This window comes from Hevea brasiliensis, chromosome 15, assembly GCF_030052815.1.
Source record: "Hevea brasiliensis isolate MT/VB/25A 57/8 chromosome 15, ASM3005281v1, whole genome shotgun sequence".
Classification (NCBI taxonomy): domain Eukaryota; kingdom Viridiplantae; phylum Streptophyta; class Magnoliopsida; order Malpighiales; family Euphorbiaceae; genus Hevea; species Hevea brasiliensis.
The window spans coordinates 34,236,105-34,260,837 of NC_079507.1; the positions used below are offsets into that span (position 1 = coordinate 34,236,105).

Genomic DNA, 24,733 nt, shown 5'->3' on the forward strand with positions numbered 1-24,733 from the left:
ATATTTTTTTATTTTTTTTATTTTATATAAATTATTTTATATAAAATTACAATTACACAATATATTATGAAATTTATTTATATTTTTTATATAATTTTTCTTATTTTTTATTTTATACAGGTCATTTTATATGAAATTATCATTATATTATATAATTTTAAGCAATATCAAGGAAAAAAAATTTAAATACCAAAAAAACGATGGCTGTCAATCACGTGTAGTTATCCCGTGCTCGCCGGCCTTGGTCGGGAATTATCCGTCTCGCAGCGACGTCGTCTCGTTTGACTGGTGAGATCTCTTGTCTCTCTCTGGCTCTCTGTCGCTTCCTTCCAAATTTTCCCTCTCTACTTTCTCGCTCTAAAATTCTTATAAGACCGCCCATTTTCACTCTCACACGGAGAAGAGTACAGAGTTCTGCTTCGCCGATCACTTGTTTTCTCTCCCTCTCACTCTCTTCTTTGGTACACTTTCCCTCTCTACTTTCTCTTTCTATATGTATTTGTATGTGTATCTATCTCTATGTACAGATGTCAAATGTGTAATTTTAGCTTTCGGAAAAGTGATCTGTGAGCAATCTTATAGCAAGATCTTGCTATTATCAGCTTTTTCTTTCAACATTTGTGTTTGTTTGTGTGTTTCTTTTTTCTTTCGTTTTTTTTTTTTGGGTTTTTGAAATGAATCGAGGAGATTTAGATCCTTGTTTGTTTGTTTTTTCTTTTTCTTTACTTGCTGGAGTGATTTGCTTATGTCAATTGAGCTGAATTTGTTAGTTTGATTAGTAATTCACTTTGGTTGTACATTTCGACGTTATCGTTTGTTTATATATGTAGAGTTTGAGAAATATTATAGTATGGCTTTTCAATTTGTAGTTAATCATTCTTGGGATTTGAAAGTGTACTCGCTACCACACCCCCCACACCTTAATTGGGCGTGCAATTTTTGCACAGTGTTGACCTACACCTATGGACTTATTGTTGTGTTTGTGTAGTATTTAGCAATTAATCCTGGTATGTTTAAAGTGAAGTTAAAGGAAAATATAGATGATGGTGTTTCATCATGAATGTGTCCTTAGCTGCTCCTAGTCTTTTTTGTTGCGAAGAATAGAAGAGAGAAGAATGGTACTTGTGGCTGTGAAATATTGTTGTCATTGTTGTATCTAAGTGCTAGGCTAAATAGCTGCTAAATAAGTTTTTAAACCCCGTAGTGATTGGCCTATTCACCTTACAAGGGAATTGATGATTTAAGGGTCAAACGATTCTTCAACTATTATTGCTACATGCGCAACTTGAATTCCTTTGTTGGTGATGGTTCATGGCATAATGGTTGAAAAAAAAAAAAGAAGGGCTAGAAAACTCTCTTTTTTTTTTTTTTTTTAATTTTTGGCCTTGGTTGGGGGTGGTGTGTGTGTGTGGGGTTGTATATCAAGAATGCTAGTTTTGCAATTGAATTGTTTCAGACTTTTGTCTGTACAGTGATGTCAGGGAATGCTCTTAGAGACCTTAATACACTACCTGGATCCGAGAGGAAGAATGGAAGCTCTAGTAAAGGAAGAGGGGGGGGGGGGGGGTGTGTGGGGTTGTATATCAAGAATGCTAGTTTTGCAATTGAATTGTTTCAGACTTTTGTCCGTACAGTGATGTCAGGGAATGCTCTTAGAGACCTTAATACACTACCTGGATCCGAGAGGAAGAATGGAAGCTCTAGTCAAGGAAATTTTGCCAAACTGTACTGTGAGAACAGTGATGAAAATGTTGAAAAGTGGGAAAGAAAAAACTCTGCCTCATTGGTTTCAACTACTGTAAATGGAGACGGAACTGTGAATCCTGGAGTGGAGATCGGTAATTCTGAGGTAGAATATATTGAGTCTGAGAATTTGAGTGATGTAGACGACATTGATACCTGTGTAAGGGTTAGTATGCTGGACTTACCATTTCAGATGTTATATATTTTAAAGCATCTCTAGCCCTACATCTTATGTTATATGCATTTATTCGTTGTTTCGTGTTACAGACACTCTTGGCTGGACTAGACTCCAAAGATTGGATTCTGGTTTGTGAATCACTTAACAATGTACGTCGGTTATTCATATTTCACAAGGAAGCATTGCTGGATATGCTGTATGTCCTGAAATTTTTACTTGATGATTTGATTAATAGGGAACAAGTGTTCAAATAAATTTATCCCTCTTTCACCAATCCATTTCTTTTGGTGATATGCAATAAACAGGGAGGATGTGATACCACTCATTGTCAAGTCATTGAAGAATCCAAGAAGTGCAGTTTGTAAAACCGCAATTATGACTTCTGCTGACTTGTTCAATGCATATAACGATCACTTAATTGATTCATTGGATCCTCTGGTACTTTATTTCGATAAGAGTTTCTCCCTCATTTGTTTAGTCAGTTCTTTTGTGCATTATTTTTTACTCATGTGAACTGATATGTGTTTCTCACTTTTTCATAAATTGTGGTCAAATTTCATGGATGCAGCTTGTACAGCTTCTTCTCAAGTCTTCACAAGACAAACGATTTGTATGTGAGGCAGCTGAGAGAGCTCTAGTGGCAATGACTACTTGGGTTTCCCCTACAATGTTATTAGCAAAGTTACAGCCATATCTTAAGAATAAGAATCCTCGAATTCGAGCTAAGGCATCAATGTGCTTGTCTCGAAGCATACCACGACTGGTAGGAAGATGAATTTTAATAGAATAATCTGCTTTTTAATTTGATTATTGAGGTTAATTTATATGTCTATTCCCTGTTTTTCCTCCTCCATAACAGAGTTATTTTATCACCTTAAACAATCCATTATTTACAAGTGGTTTTTGAAAACATGAGATCCATATCTGGGCATCTGGCAAATGCATTTTTCACGGAACTGCTTTTTCTCATTGCATTTCTTTTTTTCTTTACTTATTATATTTCAATCTTTGGCTGCTGATGCAGATACCCCTTATTTGTCATGATTTGATAATTTCACAGTAGTGTCTTGTTTGTTTGTATTTTTTTTTGTAAATAAATGTTTTTCGTTTTGGAAGTTCTTGAATTAATGTGCAACTATTATATTTTACCATTTTATTTGTAGAGCTCTGCTTTTGTTCTTTCTCTGCCTCGAAAGAATACCATTAACCTTATTGAATACACCTGGTACTTTGGAGGCTAGCTAATTGCTAAGCTGCATTCCTGTCTTCATTCTTATATATGTACATATATCCTTTCTGCTGTGAAATGTAGGGATTGCTCTTAATCATGTGAGGGACTTTGAAAAACAGTGTTCTATTTAAGGATTTGTTTGGTCTTGTCACATGTGTGATTTAACTCTTTTTCACTACCTTCTTTCCCTACCTTTTGGGGTGTATGTGCAATTGCATTCATATACATGTGACACAGGGAGCGAGAGAGGGAGAGATATTGATGATTTGGTTTATTATGATGCAACATTTTTGTATACTTGCACTTGATTGAGGAAATAACATAAACCTAAATTGGGTTACATTTATATTTTTGCCTTTATGTGCACTTGTTCCTAATTTAACCCCTTAATCATTTAATGATGTTTATATTAATAGGGTGTTGAAGGGATTAAATCATACGGTTTTGACAAATTGATTCTAGTAGCTGCATCACAGCTCAGTGACCAACTTCCTGAATCCAGGGAAGCAGCTAGAACTCTCCTCTTGGAGCTGCAAACTGTATACGAGAAGTCACATGACCCGACACTGACAGTATCTGAGCATTCAGAGTTGAGTTCTTGGGAGCATTTCTGCCGGTCAAAGCTCGCCCCTTTAAGTGCACAAGCTGTGCTTCGCGTGACCAATATTGGTCGGGAGGGTCTTGTTTTGGGTTCCTAACAGAAGTTATATGTATATATCTATATATATATATATATAGAGAGAGAGAGAGAGAGAGAGAGAGAGAGAGAGAGAGAGAGAGCATATTTGAGTTTTATAATATGTTCTTCTTTGGGTTGATCATTTTCCTGTAAATGCCAAGAAACATTGAGATGCCTGAATTGTGGTTAAACACGTAGTTGAGTTGAAATATTCTTTGTAGATGGTTTACTGTTAGGCCATCTACTTCTTTATTGCAGATATGAATTTTAGCAAATTAGTTACGAAAATTATTGCTTCGCTGTGCTTTGTTCATTTGCCAAAAGAGGACCTTTTATTTGTTCATGGTTCATACCATGTACTGCAACTCTGGAAATTGGATCCTTACACCTGTAATTTGTCAATCGAGAATGAATTAATAATTGAGGAGTAAATTACATAATATCATCAACGATTTGAGAGCATGGAATTTGACAAGGCTTTTGATTTGAAAGTGCCACTGATGTTAGGTTTAGAGACAGGAAGGGGGGTGGGGTGGTTGGTTGGGGTAGGGGGATATAATTTTTACTCTTTAATTAAATAAAATATTAAGAGAGAGAGAGAGAATAATTTTAAAATTAATTTTTATTCTTTAATTAAATAAAATATTATTATTTTATTTATTTAATTTTAATTAATTTTTTTGAAATAATTTTAATTAAATTTATTAATTGGATAAAATTGTGGTAATTTAATTTATTAAAATTAAATTGTATTTTTATTAAAAATTTTTCTTTTTTTTTTTTTTTTTATAATTAAGGCTATAGTTACATGAGATTTTTGTTTTTTAAGACTAGGAATAGACATTTTTAATAAAGGATCGTTATCTATCCATTGCATTACAACTGTTAAATAGCCCATTAAATATTATAAGAAATAAATAAAAATCTTATTAAATGGATAAAATAGAATAGAACTTAATAATACGGAAAGTAGGATTCTAGTATTAAAAAAAAAATCTTTAAATCGGTTCCTTAATGTACAAATATTAAGAGATAAATCTGAATCAAAGAATTTATTAAATAAAACAACAAAAACAACATAAAATAATAATAAAATGAAAGAACCGATTGAGGGGTAACTATTAATAAGAAACATCCAATAAAAAGATCTAAAGGAAAAAGGAGAAGAGGAGATCAAAAGAAATTACTAAGGTTGAGCTTTTTAACTTTATATAAAATAAAATAAAATAGACACTCAATGAATAAAATATTAATCAAACTAAAAAAATTTATCTTTTTAATTTTTAAAATATATATGAAGCTCTGAGAAATTTTTAATTTTCAAACTATTAAAATAGAAATATTTAATCTAGCATCCAATCTTCAATAGCTTTATCTTTATTATTAAATTAAAGCATTTGTTAAAAGATAATTAGCAAGTTATTTGGCTAGAAAACTTGGCAATAAGTATAATATAATGTTGTCATAACAGAAAAAAAAAATTTATTTAAAAATGTTTTAGCAGAGAAAAATAATTTTTCGAATAGTAGTTGGTCATTTTTTATTTTGGATGATTAAAATAACTTTTTGTAACATTTTCGTTTTAAAAATTGTAATTTCTGTAACACACAAAAGAGTTTAAATCAGTAAATATCAATGCAGAAATAAGCAGCATTATTTAGTTATAGTCATAGAATATCATTGTTTGTACTTGAAAATTCAAAATCCCTCAGCAAAAGGAGTTAACAATTGGTACTCTATTTTAAATGGCCAAAGACTATCAAATACTATAAGAAACAATGCTAGGTGAGAAAATAGAACATCCAGTAACGAGAGAGTAGGGATTTAATATTGAAAGAAGAACCTCAAATTTATTGTTAACGGATGCAAATATGAAGAGATTAACTCAGATATGTTTTAAATAAATATAAATCTGAGAGTTTATTAAAAAAATAAAAATCAAATAAGAAAATCTATTTAGAGATAGTTACTGGTGAGAAACTCAGTTGTGACTGTAAAGAGATGGAAAGGAAGAAATAAAAGATAAAAGGAGAAATGATGAAAAATAAGTAGTAAGTTAATCAAACAGACAGTGTAGATCTAGTCTGGTCAGCTAAAATTAACATTACAACCCGTGAAAAAATGCTTGAACTAGATCCCTGAGTTATGTATGTTTAAAGAAAGTGATTAAGAAATAAAGTTTGATTTGAAGGTTTATTAAGGTAGGTAAGATGTGATTAAATAAAAAAATCTTGATTATAAGGTAATGATGGTTGGTAAATGAAGAATTGATGATAGATCCAATGGCTCAATTCCATGTTGCCCGTCTCTATCATGCACTAAGATCTCATCTAACTTTTCTTTTGAAAATTGTTTTCGGGATGGGCAGTTATGAGATTCTGATAAAGATTAAAGAGTCATATTTCTTTAATTTCCATTTCCTCCATTTTTTTCTTTGACCAAACCATTTATGGAATCGTTTTTTTTTTTTTTTTTAAAGAAAACTCTTTGATGAAATTATTTCATAAATTAGATTTTTGGAAATTCATCCATAAAATTTAATTCAATAATCATTTTAATTTTTGAACACTTCAACTATTATTTAAAGTTAATGAAATTTGTATATTGTCCATTGCCTTGAAATACGAGATAAAAAATATGTTATTTAAGATTTTAAATTATTCAATTTTTTAAAATAGTAAATGTCAAATAAAAATTATTGAAACGAATAGCAAAACTAGAATTTTAAACTAAGAAATGATATCCAAAACTTTAAAAAATTTGATTTAGGTTTGGTCCCAAATCAAAAACACAAACATCAATAATATGAGTTTATATATGTCCAATTAATCGACTTTGAATTTAACTTAGGTGTGGTGAGTTATTTTGAGATGTGTGTGGAGTATAAAAGGCACAATATTCTCTATTGAGTGCTATGTTTTTTCATAAAAGAAACAATCCCAAACATTCATAAAATTTCTTCATTACTAATAATGCCTATTAAAATCTCAATGCTAAAAAATAAATTAAAACATTAAAAAAACAAATATCTAAATTAAATCAATTTAAAAGTGAAACTAAAAATTAGATTAACTTTTGTAACCTAATAACCTAATACATTCAATAACTCAAAGAGTTAACTCTTATAGAGGTCGTATTCTCTAATATATGTCAGGATTGTTTTTAACATTAGTTGTTAGAGAGATAAAACTTCTCTTGGTTTTCTTTCGTTCTGAGATCTTTATCTCTCTTACAAGAAAGGGAAGGTGTTAAGCACTTTATTCGTTAGAACTTATCTCAGAACAAGAGCTAGCTTATACTAATTGTTTCCTAAAATCTATCTTGTCATCTTTTATTTAATTCATTGAACACAAAATTATGCAAACTAGAAATTACACACACATCTTGTTCAAATAGCCATATAAGGCACGCATTTGACATAACCTAAACATCTCATGTTTCTAAGTTTAAATATTATTCCCAAGTGTTACCATCTTTCCTTAAGTTAGCATATGTTTAATTAATCACATACATAATTTATTTACATGTTATATAACACAACAGAGTATTTAAAATAGAAAGAAAAGTTCAATAAGGCATTTTAGTTCACTTAAGTGTATGGGCAGTGAGCTTCTTCTTTATGCTATTTTAGCTCCATCTTCCCATAACACTATCGTGGAGTTTAGATATTAATGCCTTAAAAGGTAAAGAATTGATTGGAGTCGCCACTCGAATGAGAATCAGGGCAAATACTTCAAAAGAGACATGCATGACGACTCTACTCCTCATAGAGGCCCACTGCCCTTCTCTTACCATGAATCCAATAGCCTAAGTTCAGGATAGTAGGTATGGAAGAGGGAAGGTGTTAGACATCCTTTCTGTAACACCCTCCCGGTAACCACTCCGTACATTCTACTGTTCCGGTGACCGGTGTCGGTCCGGACAGCTAGAATGTCCGAAAAAATATTTAAACTAAAGTCAGGAACCATAATTAACTCAAATATTAATAAGAAAAATTTAGTAAAAATTTTAGAAATAAAATACAACCAAGTTAAACGAGCCGGTGCCCAAGCGATGGGTAATCGAGGGAAGTTGCGTTTCGCAACGAGGAGCCCTAGACAGGGAAAATTATAAAATAATTTTTGGGACTCCAGAGAAGGGTAATTGAGGTTCCCATGGCATTAGAATGCCAAGAAAATACCTAGAAAAATTTTTCAATCCAGATGCACGATTTTGACCCGTTAAGCCAAACGGAGGGCATTTTGGTCATTTCGCCTTCCGAGGTGATTTTTGGCCGACTTGTCTAGTTGAGTAAATAATTAATATAACATTAAATATGAATAAACATTACTAGAAATGAAATTTGAAATGAGTAGTAAAAGAAAAGAAAAGAAAATGCAAAATAATGCAAAAATGACATCATATGAGGTCACTCACTTACTCACCAACCAATCAAAATTAAGCTATCAATTGACTAACAAATAAAAAGACAAAATGAAGACCAAAATAAGAAAGAAAGTGCAGCAGCCACCCTCCCCAAGAGACCAGCCGAAATTCACCTCCATAGCCACCTCCATTCAAGTTTTTTTTTTCAAGCTTTAGATCTCCATCATTCCACCATATTTCCCTAACCCCTCTTCATTAAAACTTTACCCCACACCTTAAACAAGCTCTTGGCAGCCAACAAGAGGAAGGAAATTGGAGTTTAGGGCTTTGGAAATTCTGCCCAAACAAGGTTAGTGCATATATACATCTAAAGCTTTTTAAATTCTATGTTAGCGACTTGGAATAAGTAGGAATTTGTAACTAAAATGAATGAAATCTATGTCTATCCATGCCCTAAGTTTCGGCAGCCCTATTGAATGAAAAGGAATGAGTGTTTTGATGGACTTAAAGTGGACTAGAGATCAAGATTAAACCATGTATGCATGTGATTATTGAATGAGATAGTTAATTAAAGCATGTTGTGAAAATTCATATGGAAATTAGGGTTTGGAAGGGTGAAAGTGTGACTTGGCTTAGGAAATTGTTAGGGCACATTGTAATGGTCAATTAGTGACCATTTTAGATGTGTTGACCATAAATGGGACAGAAAAATGAGATTGCAAAGTGAGGATTGCAGGCTGCCTAGGACAGCAGCATAGGGACTGAAAATTCAGTCCCTTTGCACTGCCATAACTTGGGCTGTGTTAGTCTAATTGAAGTTTGGCCAATTGGACATGAAACTAGGCTTATAATGGCACATTTTTGCTGAAGAAACCATGCCCAAAAGACCAAAGCAAGAGGACCAAAACTTGGCCCCAATCCGGAACCCTGAACTGTTCATTTGGCCATAACTCACTGTAGATTTGATCAATTGGCATGAAATTTTTACAGCAACAAGTTAAGACATAGACAAACAACTTTCATGAAGGAACCTACCCCAAATTATGGTCAGAACCCATTCAACCAAGTGACTCAAGTTACTGTTCATGCACTGTAGATATGGTAAAATTCTGCAGAATGCATATCCGGACAGCTTGGGTTTTTGATCCATATCTGGAGCTACAAAACTCCAAATGGAGTGATTCAAAAAAGGAAATTCAACTAGACAAAATAAGGAACAACTTTCATGTTTTACATTTCCTCAAATTTCAACAGTAACAGTGTCCAATGGAACAGTGAAGTTGACTCACCAAAATTGAAAAATCTGTTTGTGTTGAGTTACACTTTGGAATGGCAAAAACACTTAATGCCAACAAGTTTTAAACACCAAATGTGGTATGTTGGGAGTGCCAAAGTTGATGTACACATTTTTATTCTAAAAGTCAACATTTTTGTTGACTAATGATGAATAGTGACACCAAAAAAGTTGAAATTCACAAATTGACAAATTTAAGAGTTTCAAATGCCCTAGTATACCTAACAAGATTGGTTTGGATAGTTTGGCATGCCAATAGGGTTCAGTTAGCAGTACTGCACATGGCAAAAATGCCATTCTGTGATTTCATGGCTTTTAGCCATTCTGACTTTGCATTGAGACTTGGCCTTGTGCACGATATTATTTACACTTGTTAGTCGCTCACACCGGGAGATGCATATGTGACCGATGGTGTGACGCCCGAGGTACTAGGTACCCATGCGGTTACCCGTTATCGATCCGATGCGTCTAGTGTAGGTTACTTGGGGCAACCAAATGAATAAAAGTGAACAACGTTAATGAAACAATGAATATATCAATACCAAACAAAGAAAGCATACACATTCTCTACACATTTATTTTCTTGCTATTTTCTTTTATTATATTATTGCACCACTAAGCATTATTGCTTAGTGCGTTGCCACGCCGTAGGTACCGGAGATCCCGATCGCGAGCCCAGTAGACCATCGGGTGAGTCCATCCGCGATTCTGCTCGATGTCCGTGTCACCTCGTCACCTGCAGTGCATTGGTAGGACACTAGATGTCATTTTGTCATTTTGTAATTAAATTTTTATTTCTCATATGTATTTGGGATTTATGTAATGTATTTTGAGCTTATTGTAAATAATAAAGATTTATGGTCATGTATGGTATTAATTTGAGTATTTAATGGTTGTTTATATATGAGAACCCTGAGAAAGGGATGTTTTGAGCAATGAAAAGGTTGTTGAGACCTGAAATTGAAAAATTGTTGATATCTTGATATTGAGTTTTGTGATGATATTGGAGTTAAGAATGAATGAAATTGTATATTGGAAGTGTTTTTAACAGATTCCGAAGAACGGTTTTCTCCATTTTTAGCCGGTACTCCGCCGGATTTTCTTTAAAATTTTCGGAACCTTAAATGAATGATACTTTTGATAAATGGTTTAAATAAATTGTATTTCATAAATTATATGCAAAAGCATTGTCTAAATTAATTGAGGAATATTAGAGTGTGCCGGTACACCAGGTGGTATTACTTACTCGGGTATACTGTACACGGGTAAGGAGTGTCACATTTAGTGGTATCAGAGCACGGTTTAGGCGTTTCTGGGCCTAGATTGAGTCCATACCATGCATTGCATTTGTAAGAGTCGAGGTGACACTAACGCAGATCTGTTTATCTTTCTTATTTTGAATAGGATATGGACCCTTCATCTCGAGAGCCGTTGAGGAGGAAGTGGAGAGTCATGCTCCACTGCAGCGGTGAGACTGGGGCATGAGAGAATCGCCCACCACCAGCTCAAGCAGACCACTCGCCACCTCCACAAGCCATGTTCCAACAAATGGCCGACTTCTTCGCACAAATGGCCGGGTAATGCCAAAGACGCATTACCACCACCACCACTCCACAGCAGTAAATCACACCCGAAAGGCTAAGGAAGTTTGGAGTGGACTTCTATGGCAAGAGAGAAGATGACTCATGTTGCGGTAGAATTGGTTGAACAGAACGGGCAGAGTCTTAAAACCTCCATCGCACCCAGCAGCGTAACTTAGAAGTCGCTATATCCTTGTTATAAGACGATGCCTACGGATGGTGGGACACGTGTCGATGAAGTGCAGCCAGAAGTCAGTAACTTGGGACTTCTTCCTCTCGAGTTCAAGAAGAAATATGTGGGTCTGTATACGGAAGAGAGAAGAAGGAATTCATTAACCCGAGGCGAGAGGTTGTCGGTGGTAAGTATGAGAAGGAGTTTGTTCGGTTAAGCCGCTATGGAAGGAAATAGTCCCTAACGGTGAAAGGTGCAAGAGATTTGAAGAGGGTGAATGACAATATCAAGATACTGACTCAACGCCTTGGGAATCACAGAATTTAGCAAGCTAGTGGAAGCTGCAATAAGGGTTGAAAAAGTGAGAATCAATGAGCGGACTGAAGGAGAGACAAAGAAGAGGGGACCAGTCGGTCTAGTTCCACCTGGATTTGGGAAGAAGTTTAAGGGTCCTCTGCACGAGTTCGGGTCACCACGAGTCGGGTGGTCGGTCTCGGGGGCCCAGCCACGATTCACCCCTAGGAGAGGTCGGTCCACACCATCGGTGGGCAGCTCTCGAGGATGGGGTTCAGGACCAGCCCGGCATTTCTCGCGTGTCCACACCGAGAAATGGCATAAGGGGGAGTGTTGGAGAGTGGCCGGTGCCCGCTTGAGGTGTGGGTCAACAGAGCATCGATTAAGGAACTGTCCCACGCGGAACTACTACAATTTGCTCCAACACAAGCAGAAAGACTCGCTCTGCACCACGAGAGGTAGAAAATCGCGGATCGGCGCAGTGGGACCATCACAAAGGCCTACATCCGAGCGGCAGAGAGGCGGATAATGCACCACTGCGAGAAATTATGCCTTGAGAGCTCAGGAGGAGCAAGATGCACCGGACGTCATCAGGCGTACGTACTCCATATACACTACTCCTGTGCATGCATTGGTTGATCCAGGATCCACAAACTCATACATTTGCATCAATCTACCCGTAGAAAGGGGATCTTGGTAGGGAAAGTGACCAAGACATTATGGTCACTAATCCATTGGGCCACAGTGTAGTGGTGAACAAGGTATACAAAGGTTGCCCGTTAAGGATTCAAGGGTATGAATTCTTGGCAGACTTGATTGAGTTGCCTTTCCATGAGTTTGACATGATTTTGGGAATGGGTGGTTGTCACGTCATCGTGCAATAGTTGATTGCAAATTGAAGAGAATTTCTTTGAAAACCCTTGAGGGTAATGAGATCACGGTTGTAGGGAAAGGATGATTTCTGTCAATGTCATCTCACCAACATTGCAAGAAGAATGATGAGAAAAGTCGTGAAGCCTACCTAGCACATGTGGTGGATACTAGGCGAGCTAAGCCAAACCCGAGTGACATACCCACGGTGAGAGACTTCCCAGGTATTTCTGAAGAGTTGCTGGTTTGCCACCGAGAAAGGGAAGTTGAATTTGCTATTGAGACAACTGCCAGATCTGACACCCATTTCCATTGCTCCTTATAGGATGGCACCCATCGAATTGAGGAGTTAAAAACTCGATTGCAAGAGTTGCTTGATAAGGGGTTTATACGCCCGATGTGTCACCATGGGGAGCTCAAAGGTCTTTGTTGTAAAGAAGAAGGATGGGACTTTGAGGCTATGTATTGATTACCGGCAATTGAATAAAGTGACTGTGAAGAACAAGTATCCGTTGCCTAGAATTGATGATCTGTTTGATCGGTTGAAGGGAAGCGAGTATTTTCTAAGATTGATCTCGGATCGTGGTATCATCGGTGAGGGTGAAAGATGTAGATGTGCCCAAGACTGCATTCAGGACCCGGTATGGGCATTATGAGTTTCTGGTGATGCCCTTTGGCCTAACAAAAGCACCAGCGGAATTCATGGACCTTATGAACCGTATCTTTCATCCACACTTAGATCGGTTCGTAGTGGTCTTTATTGATGATATATTGGTGTATTCCAAGACCAGTGAAGAACATGATGAGCATTAGAGAATTGTTCTGCAAAACATGCGGGAAAAGAAGTATTATGCTAAGGTGTCCAAGTGTGACTTTTGGTTGAATGAGATTGCATTCCTTGGACACATAGTGTCGGTGATGGGATTAGGTGGATCCCAAGAAAATAGAAGCGATGATGGAATGGAAGCCTCCCGAAATACAAGCGAGGTCGAAGTTTCTTGGGGCTAGCTGGGTATTACAGAAGATTTGTGAAGGGATTTTCCCTAATAGCTGCTCCAATGACCAAGTTGTTACACAAGAATGTCAGATTTGATTGGAATGACAAGTGTCAGACCAGTTTTGAGAAATTGAAGGCTATGTTGACAGAGGCACCAGTGTTAACACAACCAGTGTCCGGAAAGGACTTTGTGGTCTATAGTGATGCCTCACATAATGGGTTAGGGTGTGTATTGATGCAAGAGGGGAAAGTGATCGCCTATGCTTCCAGACAGCTAAGGCCATATGAACAGAACTACCCTACCCATGATCTAGAGCTTGCAGCAATTATCTTCGCACTGAAGATATGGAGGCATTACTTGTATGGGGAAAAGTGCTACATTTACACAGATCACAAAAGCCTAAAATACTTGCCAACCCAGAAGGAGCTCAACCTTAGACAGAGGCGATGGATTAAGTTCCTAAAGGATTATGATTGTGTAATTGACTACCATCCTGGGAAGGCAAATGTAGTTGCGGATGCTTTGAGCAGAAAATCCATGACAGCTTTGAGATCATTGAATACCCGTCTAACTTTGATTCGAGATGGAGCTATCTTGGCTGAGTTGCAAGTGAGGCCAAACACCTTTAGCAGATTTTAGATGGCGGAAGGTAGATGAGAAGTTAATGGCTATTATGAGCAAGGTCTCGGAGGAAAAGCAGCGATTATGTGATGAAAGCGGATGGGTGTACGTATTACAAAGGAAGACGTGTGTACGGATGATGGGGAATTGAAAGCTAGTATTCTAAAAGAGGCACACACTAGTGTATATGCTATGCACCTGGAAGTACAAAGATGTATCATGACACGAAGCTTGATATTGGTGGCACAGTATGAAGAAGGACATAGTGACTATGTGACTAAATGCTTGACATGTCAGCAAGTCAAGGCAGAACATCAAGTTCCATCAGGTTTGCTACAGCCTATACGCATACCTGAATGGAAATGGGATCGGGTCACCATGGATTTTGTAAGTGGTCTACCTCTCACCCGGAAGAAACATGATGCAGCATGGGTGATAGTTGATAGATTGACAAAGTCAGCACACTTTCTGCCAGTTAGGACTGACTACTCACTAGAGATTAGCGAGTGTATATCGGTGAGATAGTTAGGCGCATGGAATTCCACTTTCCATCATATCTGATCGAGACCCAAGGTTTACATCGAGATTTTGGAAGAAGTTGCATGAATCCTTGGGTACACAACTCCATTTCAGCACAGCTTTCCATCCTCAGACGGATGGGCAATCTGAAAGAGTAATCCAGGTAAACAATTGAAACCAATGAAATTGATACAAATATTGAATTGAAATGATAACAATAACGTGAAATACTTGTCAGGTCCTTGAGGATATGCTGAGGAGTTGTGTCATTGAGTTTGAGGGAAGTTGGGATAGATACCTCCCATCGCGTAATTTGCATACAACAATAGCTACCAAGCTAGCATTCAAATGGCCCCATATGAAGCACTGTATGGAAGAAAATGTAGAACTCCAGTGTGCTGGACTGAATTGGGCGAAGACAAACTGGTAGGGCCAGACCTGGTGAAACAGGCTGAGGAGAAGGTGAAATCAATCAAAGCCAACTTGAAGGTTGCCTCAGACAGACAGAAATCTTATGCCGACCTGAAGAGGAAAGAAATAGAATATGGGGTTGGCGACAAAGTGTTCCTCAAGGTGTCACCATGGAAGAAGGTATTGAGGTTTGGAAGGAAAGGTAAGTTAAGCCCTAGGTTCATTGGCCCATATGAAGTCATTGAACGTGTGGGTCCAGTGGCCTATAGGCTAGCTTTACCACCAGAGCTGGACAAGATCCACAATGTGTTCCATGTGTCCATGCTCAGAAGATACCGCTTAGATCCTTCACATGTCATCTCCAGAGAAGAAATTGAAATACATGTAACACCCCAAAGTTCGGTAGTGCGTTCTGCTGCTCCGGTGACCAGTGTTGTCCGGACAGCTAGGATGCCTAGAACCGTACCTCAATATGAGTGAGGAGACATAAAATAATGAAATACAAGAAAAGAAAAACAAAGGAAAAATCATAGCAAAGAAATGTAACCGAGTAAGTGAGCCGGGAAACCTAGCGATGGGTGACCGCACCGGGAAGTCACGGCGTGGACCGTTGACTAGCCCTGAACTACGGGGAACCCTGGAAAACATTTTTAGGACATAAATAGAACCTTATTGAAGAATAAATATCATTAGAAAGATCAAAGAAAAATTAAATAATTAGTATAAAGAAAAGTGAGAAATCGAAAAACAGATAAAATACGATTATTCTGAAAAATCAGAATGCCACGAACAGGGGCATTATAGTCATTTGACATCCCGAAGTGTCTTTTGACCTAAATGTCCATTAAAAATAAATAGTATTACACTTAGAAAATAAAATAAAAAATTAAATTGGTGGTACCTAAAATAAATAGTGGAAATCATGGGTTAAATGTGGAATAAGTGGATAGTTAGCTTAAAATATGAATTAAATTTGTTAGTGGACCACTAAGAACATTAAAAGGATTAAAAATACTCATTAGTGGGCAGATTATTCCCACTCAAAAGTCCATCTTCCTCACTTAGCTCATCCATGCCGAATTGAAGAGTGAAAAAGAGCCACCATTGACGTTTTCTTTGAGCTTCAATCTCTCCCTCCATTTCAACTCCATTCACTTAGGTTCTTTTATGAAAAATGGTCTACACACCACAAGGAAGATATTGATACCAATTTTGAGAAGTTTGGTGAAGGTTTAGCAAGTTACAATTAAAGGTAAGTTTGCATTTTTGAGAATTTCTTTGTTAAAGTTTATGTTCATGTTATGGGTGTTAGCTTGGTGAAGGAAAATTTTGAGTTTGAAGGGTTATTGTTGTTTTCATTTTGGACAGCCATGAGTCAAGTTTTTGATGAGGTATTTGTGCATATAATTGATGAGAAATAATGTTAATTATGGTGATTTAGTAACTTAGGGAATTATTTCATGTTTATATGGTGAATTATGCACTTTGATGGAAATTGGTATATGGGACGGCAATGTGATGTTGAAGAATGGTTTGTGGCAGCTTGTGGACACTTGAGTAATGGTATATATTGAAGGAAGTGTGGGCAGAATATTGACCTAGAAAGATTGATGATATGTATGTAAATTAACATTGTAAAGTGTATGTAAAGTTTGTAATGTTTAGGTGTGTTTGTAATAGTACTTAGAAATTGTAATTGTGAATGATTATTGGTGTGTTGAAGGTGATTGGAATCTGCCCAAAATAATGCTAATGTAATGTAGAAAATGCTTTTGGTAATGTGCCAAAACAGTTTGGTAGGTAAGTAAAAAAATGGCAAAGGTAAGTGTGTGTTTGAAGTTGGGGTGTGAAATGCATATTGAGGGCAGTGTATATTTTAGCCTATAACCTTGAATGTGTAACCTCAATTGGTATGAGACCAATTTGAGGTGAAACTAGGCACAAAATGTGCCAACTTTCATTGAGAAACCATGCCAAAATTCTGCTTGCAAGGTGACCTAAAAAAATGACCAATTCGGATTAGGTGCAATTAGGACCTGAAAAATGACCAATTGGGCAGCAGTGAGTGTTTAGGCCATAACTCACTCAAACCAGGTCCAATTGACCTGAAATTTTGACCAAGAATAGTTAAGACCCATACCTACAAGTCTTATGAAGACACCAAAGCCCAGAAATGACCATAAGAAAGTCAAACAACTTGCACAAGTTCGGGTCCAAAAACTGGCCGAACCAGAATTGACCAATTTGACCTAAAATTGACCTAAAATGGTACCACTTGACCAGCAATAGTGTAATGACCATAACTTGGTCTACTTAACTCGGATTGACCTGAAATTTTGCACCGCGTGCAATAAGACCTAGATCTACAAGTTTGTAGTTTCGACCGAGACCCAAAAACCGAGGGAACTAGATCGTCCGGTTAGGTCAAACCAGTATCCCGAAATCCAGCAAGTTGCATTAAAATGCACTAAACAAGGAAATGACTTTGGTAAAACGTACCAAACCTAAAACCCTATCGAGTGTGACATATTAATGACACTAAAACCTAATTTACCTAAAACGCATCGAGGGTCGGTATATTAGGTGATTAAGTGAATAATTGAGTTCAGTGCATTATTTACCAAACACCATCGATAGAGACAGTTTAATTTAGCACTGGAACACTTCAAATTGTGTTTCTCAGTTAACAAGGACTCAGCAAAAGGGAAAGAAATACTGAGTCAAGACCAGGAGACAAATATCAGAGGTTTGTGCACAACAACTGTTTCTTTTGAATTATTTTCAATGGAAATAAATATTGACTATTTGTATATCATTGTTTTAAATTGTGGAAATGTGTTTGATGGACACTTATTGATTGAAAAATATTGTGAATGGTTTGAAACTGTGAAAATTTGTTTGAATGACATTGATGGATACTTATTGATTTAAAAGCATTGGAAATGGTTTGAAACCACAGCTATCATGTATATTGATTGTATTTCTCATTAGCTTGTCTAGTGGGACGAATTGAATTCCCTCTCTGGCTGAAGTGTTGAGGTGTGTGCCTGTTGAGGACGAATAGAATGAGTACTCATATTTTTGCTAGCTAGCCATGTTATTCCTCATTAGTCATCGACTTTTGGGACGAATTGAATACCTCATTAACCATCGGCTTTTGGGACGAATTGAACTATGGATCATGATTAAGCTGTGTGTGATTTATTGATGTGTATTATGAGTTGTGAAATGGATTTAAACTCTCATTGACATATACTGTCTTTTGAATTCAAACCTGATCTGACTTATGGAAAATTATTGTGATATGGAGAAATGGAATTTAAATTCTTGTTGACAATTATTGTCTTGGATTTAACTATGATTTTAAGTATCCACTATTCACATGATTTATGAATTGTGATTTAAATTTGTATTTGGTTAATGTTGTGCACCACTGAGATATTGTCTCAGCGATAGCTTTATTCTTTATCGCAGTAGAGACAGAGCAGGCGTGAGACTAGGCTGCATATACATCCAGCGAGGGATTACCTGGTATTATGAGTATACCAGTATTTTGCATTTTGTATTGTAATGTATGACACTGTATGTACATTTTGTTTTTGGTTTTGAGCAGTTGTAAATTAAATTGTACCTTGAAGTTGTAAATTAATTATGAGTGTTTTGGATTGTAAAAGTTGTATTATATTTCCTTATCTCAGACTTTAAAAAAATTCCTATGGAATTGAGTTGATAAATTGTTGTGTTGAGAAATGCATTGGAGTTGAGATTTGGGAAAATTATTAAAGTGCTTTTTACAGGTTTTCTGAAGAACTGTTTTATCCAAAATACAGATGGCACTCTGCCAAAATTTTTACAGAAATTCCAAATAAACCAAATGAGTTAGTTATTTTACTCAGTTCACCAAAGTCTTTAACACCTGTAAATAGTGCTCACCACTGTAAAAGAAGTAAGAAAAGTTTTTAAAATCCCTTGTAGTGTATTTAATGGGTTATCAGTAGACGGAGTTGGTAATTCATTAGGTATACTACGGGATCATGTTATGCCTTACAGAGGGGTAGGGTGTGACAATACAGCCGGATTTGACATACGAAGAAGAACCTCTACGGATCTTGGCTCGGGAAGTGAGAGAGTTGAGAAACAAGCAAATTCCATTGGTGAAAGTGCTTTGGAGGCACCACAACACCGAGGAAGCAACTTGGGAAAGTGAAGAGTCGATGAGGCAACAGTTCCCTCAACTGTTTGCATCAGGTAAATTTCGAGGACGAAATTTAAATTAGAGGGGAAGAGTTGTAACACCCTCCCGGTAACCACTCCGTACATTCTACTGTTCCGGTGACCGGTGTCGGTCCGGACAGCTAGAATGTCCGGAAAAATATTTAAACTAAAGTCAAGAACCATAATTAACTCAAATATTAATAAGAAAAATTTAGTAAAAATTTTAGAAATAAAATACAACCAAGTTAAACGAGCCAGTGCCCAAGCGATGGGTAACCGGAGGGAAGTTGCAGTTCTCGCAACGAGGAGCCCTAGACCCGGGGGAAAAATTATAAAATAATTTTTGGGACTCCAGAGAAGGGTAATTGAGGTTCCCATGGCATTAGAATGCCAAGAAAATACCTAGAAAATTTTTTCAATCGGTACAGACGATTTTGACCCGTTAAGCCAAACGGAGGGCATTTTGGTCATTTCGCCTTCCGAGGTGATTTTTGGCCGACTTGTCCAGTTGAGTAAATAATTAATATAACATTAAATATGAATAAACATTACTAGAAATGAAATTTGAAATGAGTAGTGAAAGAAAAGAAAAGAAAATGCAAAATAATGCAAAAATGACATCATATGAGGTCACTCACTTACTCACCAACCAATCAAAATTAAGCTATCAATTGACTAACAAATAAAAAGACAAAATGAAGACCAAAATAAGAAAGAAAGTTCAGCAGCCACCCTCCCCAAGAGACCAGCCGAAATTCACCTCCATAGCCACCTCCATTCAAGTTTTTTTTTTTTTTCAAGCTTTAGATCTCCATCATTCCACCATATTTCCCTAACCCCTCTTCATTAAAACTTTACCCCACACCTTAAACAAGCTCTTGGCAGCCAACAAGAGGAAGGAAATTGGAGTTTAGGGCTTTGGAAATTCTGCCCAAACAAGGTTAGTGCATATATACATCTAAAGCTTTTTAAATTCTATGTTAGAGACTTGGAATAAGTAGGAATTTGTAACTAAAATGAATGAAATCTATGTCTATCCATGCCCTAAGTTTCAGCAGCCCTATTGAATGAAAAGGAATGAGTGTTTTGATGGACTTAAAGTGGACTAGAGATCAAGATTAAACCATGTATGCATGTGATTATTGAATGAGATAGTTAATTAAAGCATGTTGTGAAAATTCATATGGAAATTAGGGTTTGGAAAGGTGAAAGTGTGACTTGGGTTAGGAAATTGTTAGGGCACATTGTAATGGTCAATTAGTGACCATTTTAGATGTGTTGACCATAAATGGGACAGAAAAATGAGATTGCAAAGTGAGGATTGCAGGCTGCCTAGGACAATAGCATAGGGACTGAAAATTCAGTCCCTTTGCACTGCCATAACTTGGGCTGTGTTAGTCCAATTGAAGTTTGGCCAATTGGACATGAAACTAGGCTTATAATGGCACATTTTTGCTGAAGAAACTATGCCCAAAAGACCAAAGCAAGAGGACCAAAACTTAGCCCCAATCCGGAACCCTGAAACTGCCTCAGCAGAATTGACCAAATGAACAGTAACTGTTCATTTGGCCATAACTCACTGTAGATTTGGTCAATTGGCCTGAAATTTTTACAGAAACAAGTTAAGACATAGACAAACAACTTTCATGAAGGAACCTACCCCAAATTATAGCCAGAACCCATTCAACCAAGTGACTCAAGTTACTATTCATGCACTGTAGATATGGTAAAATTCTGCAGAATACATATCCGGACAGCTTGGGTTTTTGATCCATATCTGGAGCTACAAAACTCCAAATGGAGTGATTCAAGAAAGGAAATTCAACTAGACAAAATAAGGAACAACTTTCATGTTTTACATTTCCTCAAATTCCAATAGTAACAGTGTCCAATGGAACAGTGAAATTGACTCACCAAAATTGAAAAATCTGTTTGTGTTGAGTTACACTTTGGAATGGCAAAAACACTTAATGCCAACAAGTTTTAAACACCAAATGTGGTATGTTGGGAGTGCCAAAGTTGATGTACACATTTTTATTCTAAAAGTCAACATTTTTGTTGACCAATGATGAATAGTGACACCAAAAAAGTTGAAATTCACAAAATGACAAATTTAAGAGTTTCAAATGCCCTAGTATACCTAACAAGATTGGTTTGGATAGTTTGGCATGCCAATAGGGTTCAGTTAGCAGTACTGCACATGGCAAAAATGCCATTCTGTGATTTCATGGCTTTTAGCCATTCTGACTTTGCATTGAGACTTGGCCTTGTGCACGATATTATTCTGACTTATTAGGCATTACATTTGCCTGCCGGGAGATGCATATGTGACCGATGGTGTGTGGCGGCCGAGGTACTAGGTACCCAGTGCGGTTACCCGTTATCGATCCGATCGTCTAGTGTAGGTTACTTGGGGCAACCAAATGAATAAAAGTGAACAACGTTAATGAAACAATGAATATATCAATACCAAACAAAGAAAGCATACACATTCTCTACACATTTATTTTCTTGCTATTTTCTTTTATTATATTATTGCACCACTAAGCATTATTGCTTAGCGCGTTGCTTTTGCCACGCGTAGGTACTGGAGATCTCGATCGCGAGCCCAGTAGACCACAGACTGGGTGAGTTCATCCGGCAGTTTTGCTCAGTGTCCGTGTCACCTCGTCACCTGCAGTGCATTGGTAGGACACTAGATGTCATTTTGTCATTTTGTAATTAAATTTTTATTTCTCATATGTATTTGGGATTTATGTAATGTATTTTGAGCTTATTGTAAATAATAAAGATTTATGGTCATGTATGGTATTAATTTGAGTATTTAATGGTTGTTTATATATGAGAACCCTGAGAAAGGGATGTTTTGAGCAATGAAAAGGTTGTTGAGACCTGAAATTGAAAAATTGTTGATATCTTGATATTGAGTTTTGTGATGATATTGGAGTTGAGAATGAATGAAATTGTATATTGGAAGTGTTTTTAACAGGTTCCGAAGAACGGTTTTCTCCATTTTTAGCCGGTACTCCGCCGGATTTTCTTTAAAATTTTCGGAACCTTAAATGAATGATACTTTTGATAAATGGTTTAAATAGATTGTATTTCATAAATTATATGCAAAAGCATTGTCTAAATTAATTGAGGAATATTAGAGTGTGCCGGTACACCAGGTGGCATTACTTACTCGGGTATACTGTACACGGGTAAGGGGTGTCACACTTTCTACCTAGGCTTACCTTAGAATAAGGGTTAGCCTCCACTTGTGTTTCTTATAGCATGTCTTATGATTTCTTTATTAAAGTTCTTGTTCATTCACTTATGCAGGTCTAAGTTGCAAGCACACATTGTTCAACTAAGCATACATGATGTGCCTTAAAAAGTTATAATAGTAACAATGATGCAATTCAGCCAAGTGTTGGAACAAGCAAAATTTTCACACAATTGTAATAAGATAAACACTTCCCTAATAGATCTTAAACACATTAACACTCTAGCAACTCAAAAATAACTCAAAGAAATGAAAATAAATTAGAAATAAGTAATTAAAGAAGCTGGAACAAATGGCATGCCAATGCTAGTTGCACCACTGGAACTGATACTGCAATTAGCAAATTAGATAGCAAACTAGTCCTGATCAATTAGCAAACTAATGCCAAACTAATACTCTAGTTGGAATTAAAATATGCCAACTTTGAATCTTTGATCAACTAAATCTTGCACAAATTAATTATAACTCAAGCAAGTAGTTCTCCAAGCTGAAGGCTTGGGAAGCATGATTTAGGGCCTTAAAAGATTGGAATTCAAAAATTTCATCTATGGTTACATGCATACTTGCCAAATGATTTATGAACCTAGCCAACTTCTAACACCCATAGGCATGCCAAAACACTCTTTTAGCATACTTTAGTGATTTATTTGCCATTAAAGATTGAGAATTAACCATTAATTCCAATTAACCCCAGCTAAAGAGGGATTAATTATTTCTAACCTCAAAGGTGCTGAATCAATTGTCTTAATCTTTTTGGTGGTCTTCAAGTGCTCTAAATGTAGCCCCTCACTAATGGCAACCCTAATTTTCGCTTTAAATGCTTGCTAACTACTTAATGTCATGGAGTTTTTGCTTTGGTGAGGGTTGTATGATGTATAAGAACTAGAAACCTTTTCTAGCAATTTAATTCAAGAAGAAATCAAGATTTTCTTCAAGAATCAATGGAAGAAGAAATGAGAAGAGGGAGGTGTCCATGGCTACTGTCCATAAGAAGAAGAAGAAGGAAAATTAAATTCAATTAATTTTTACTTCTTCTTATCACTTAAATAGCATAAGACAAAATCATTTAAATGCCTTACCACATGTCACCTTATGATTTAATCTTCCTTTTTCTTATTTTAATCACATCAAAACAAGTGTAAGGCTTAGATTAAATCTCCATAAAGTTGTCTTCCATACGAAGACAAGTGACATTCATATGTGAGTGACAAATGTCACCATCTCATGGTGCCATGTGTCACCATGTAAAATGACCATTTTGCCTTTACATGGAATTTTGAGTTCTCAACCCAAAATTGTAATTTTTCCCTCAAATTAATTTATATCAAATATAAATTAATTAATTAATTAATTAATCTTCATTAATTAATTTCACCATTTCATTCATATTATACATCCAATATCCTAGATTTAGTTTCAAGTTATGCTAGAGACGTCACAATCTTATTAAAAACCAAACCTAATTAATTAATTAATTAATTAAACTCTTTAATTAATCAATTAAATCATAATTTACATGGTGATTAACTTGTATAGGTGTGCTCATTACTAATTAGTAATGAAAAATTATATTAACTCTTCATATCATTAGAGCTCTTTCTTATCGTAAATGATTTCTCCAAATCATTTTAGACATTTCATAGACCATGGTTGACACCTAGCATAGTATGCCATGACTACCCAATTAGTAATAAGAAATACCTTAAATATGAACCTTTAATCATGTATTACCATGCACTAAAATCTCTTTGTTATAAAATCCCAATTCTAGCTAGAGTCATGGTTAATGTCAAACTCCATTTGCTATGAATGTTATGTTCTCTTTTAATTCTAGTTCTTGATTAATCAGACTTTCTTGTCAAAAACTCCTTTCTGGCTACTCATTTTTGGCTAAGTCTATCTGTCCTGGCCAGGAACTTGAATCATCAAGAACAATTAAATGAACATAGGATTTCATCCCTATTTACTTAGGGTAACGGATCTCATCTTGACTAACACCTATCTCCATATATAACTAGTAGGAGCCAATGTCACACCTTACCCCTCTGTAAGGCATAACATGATCCTGTAGAACACCTAATGAACTATCGAACTTCACCTACCGATAACTCATTAAGTACCCTACAAGGGATTTTAAAACAATTTTCTTACTTTTGATAAATGGTGAGCATTTTCTAATTGGTATCAAAACATTTAATTAAAGTTGAAAGCTAGCTGAAATTTTATTTTTTTCGCAAATTTTATAAAAATTTTGGCAGAGTTCCGTCTGTATTTTGAGAAAATAGTTCTTCAAAT

At 36.1% G+C, this 24,733-nt stretch overlaps 1 protein-coding gene across 3 annotated transcripts; it reads left to right on the top strand.

Annotated features, from left to right (window-relative positions):
• Positions 1-219: 219 nt before the first annotated feature.
• Positions 220-4,119, top strand: LOC110653898 (uncharacterized). Of its 3 annotated transcripts, none has more exons than XM_021809713.2 (6): positions 220-288; positions 1,635-1,909; positions 2,011-2,117; positions 2,227-2,359; positions 2,490-2,684; positions 3,569-4,119. In XM_021809713.2, exons 2-6 carry the CDS (start codon positions 1,637-1,639, stop codon positions 3,848-3,850), a joined length of 990 nt encoding a protein of 329 aa, XP_021665405.2. In that variant the 5' UTR covers positions 220-288; positions 1,635-1,636; the 3' UTR covers positions 3,851-4,119. The 3 variants fall into 3 exon arrangements, with proteins under 3 accessions (XP_021665405.2, XP_021665398.2, XP_021665394.2); XM_021809706.2 differs by having other exon boundaries at positions 231-461; positions 1,619-1,909; XM_021809702.2 differs by lacking the exon at positions 220-288 and adding an exon at positions 295-461.
• Positions 4,120-24,733: the final 20,614 nt, after the last annotated feature.

Excerpts from the sequence above, each read along its gene's own strand:
- LOC110653898 (XM_021809713.2), top strand. The coding sequence starts at position 1,637 with ATGTCAGGGAATGCTCTTAGAGACCTTAATACACTACCTGGATCCGAG. Across the intron at positions 1,910-2,010 it reads ACATTGATACCTGTGTAAGG|ACACTCTTGGCTGGACTAGA; the intron begins GTTAGTATGCTG and ends TTCGTGTTACAG. Across the intron at positions 2,685-3,568 it reads CTCGAAGCATACCACGACTG|GGTGTTGAAGGGATTAAATC; the intron begins GTAGGAAGATGA and ends TTATATTAATAG.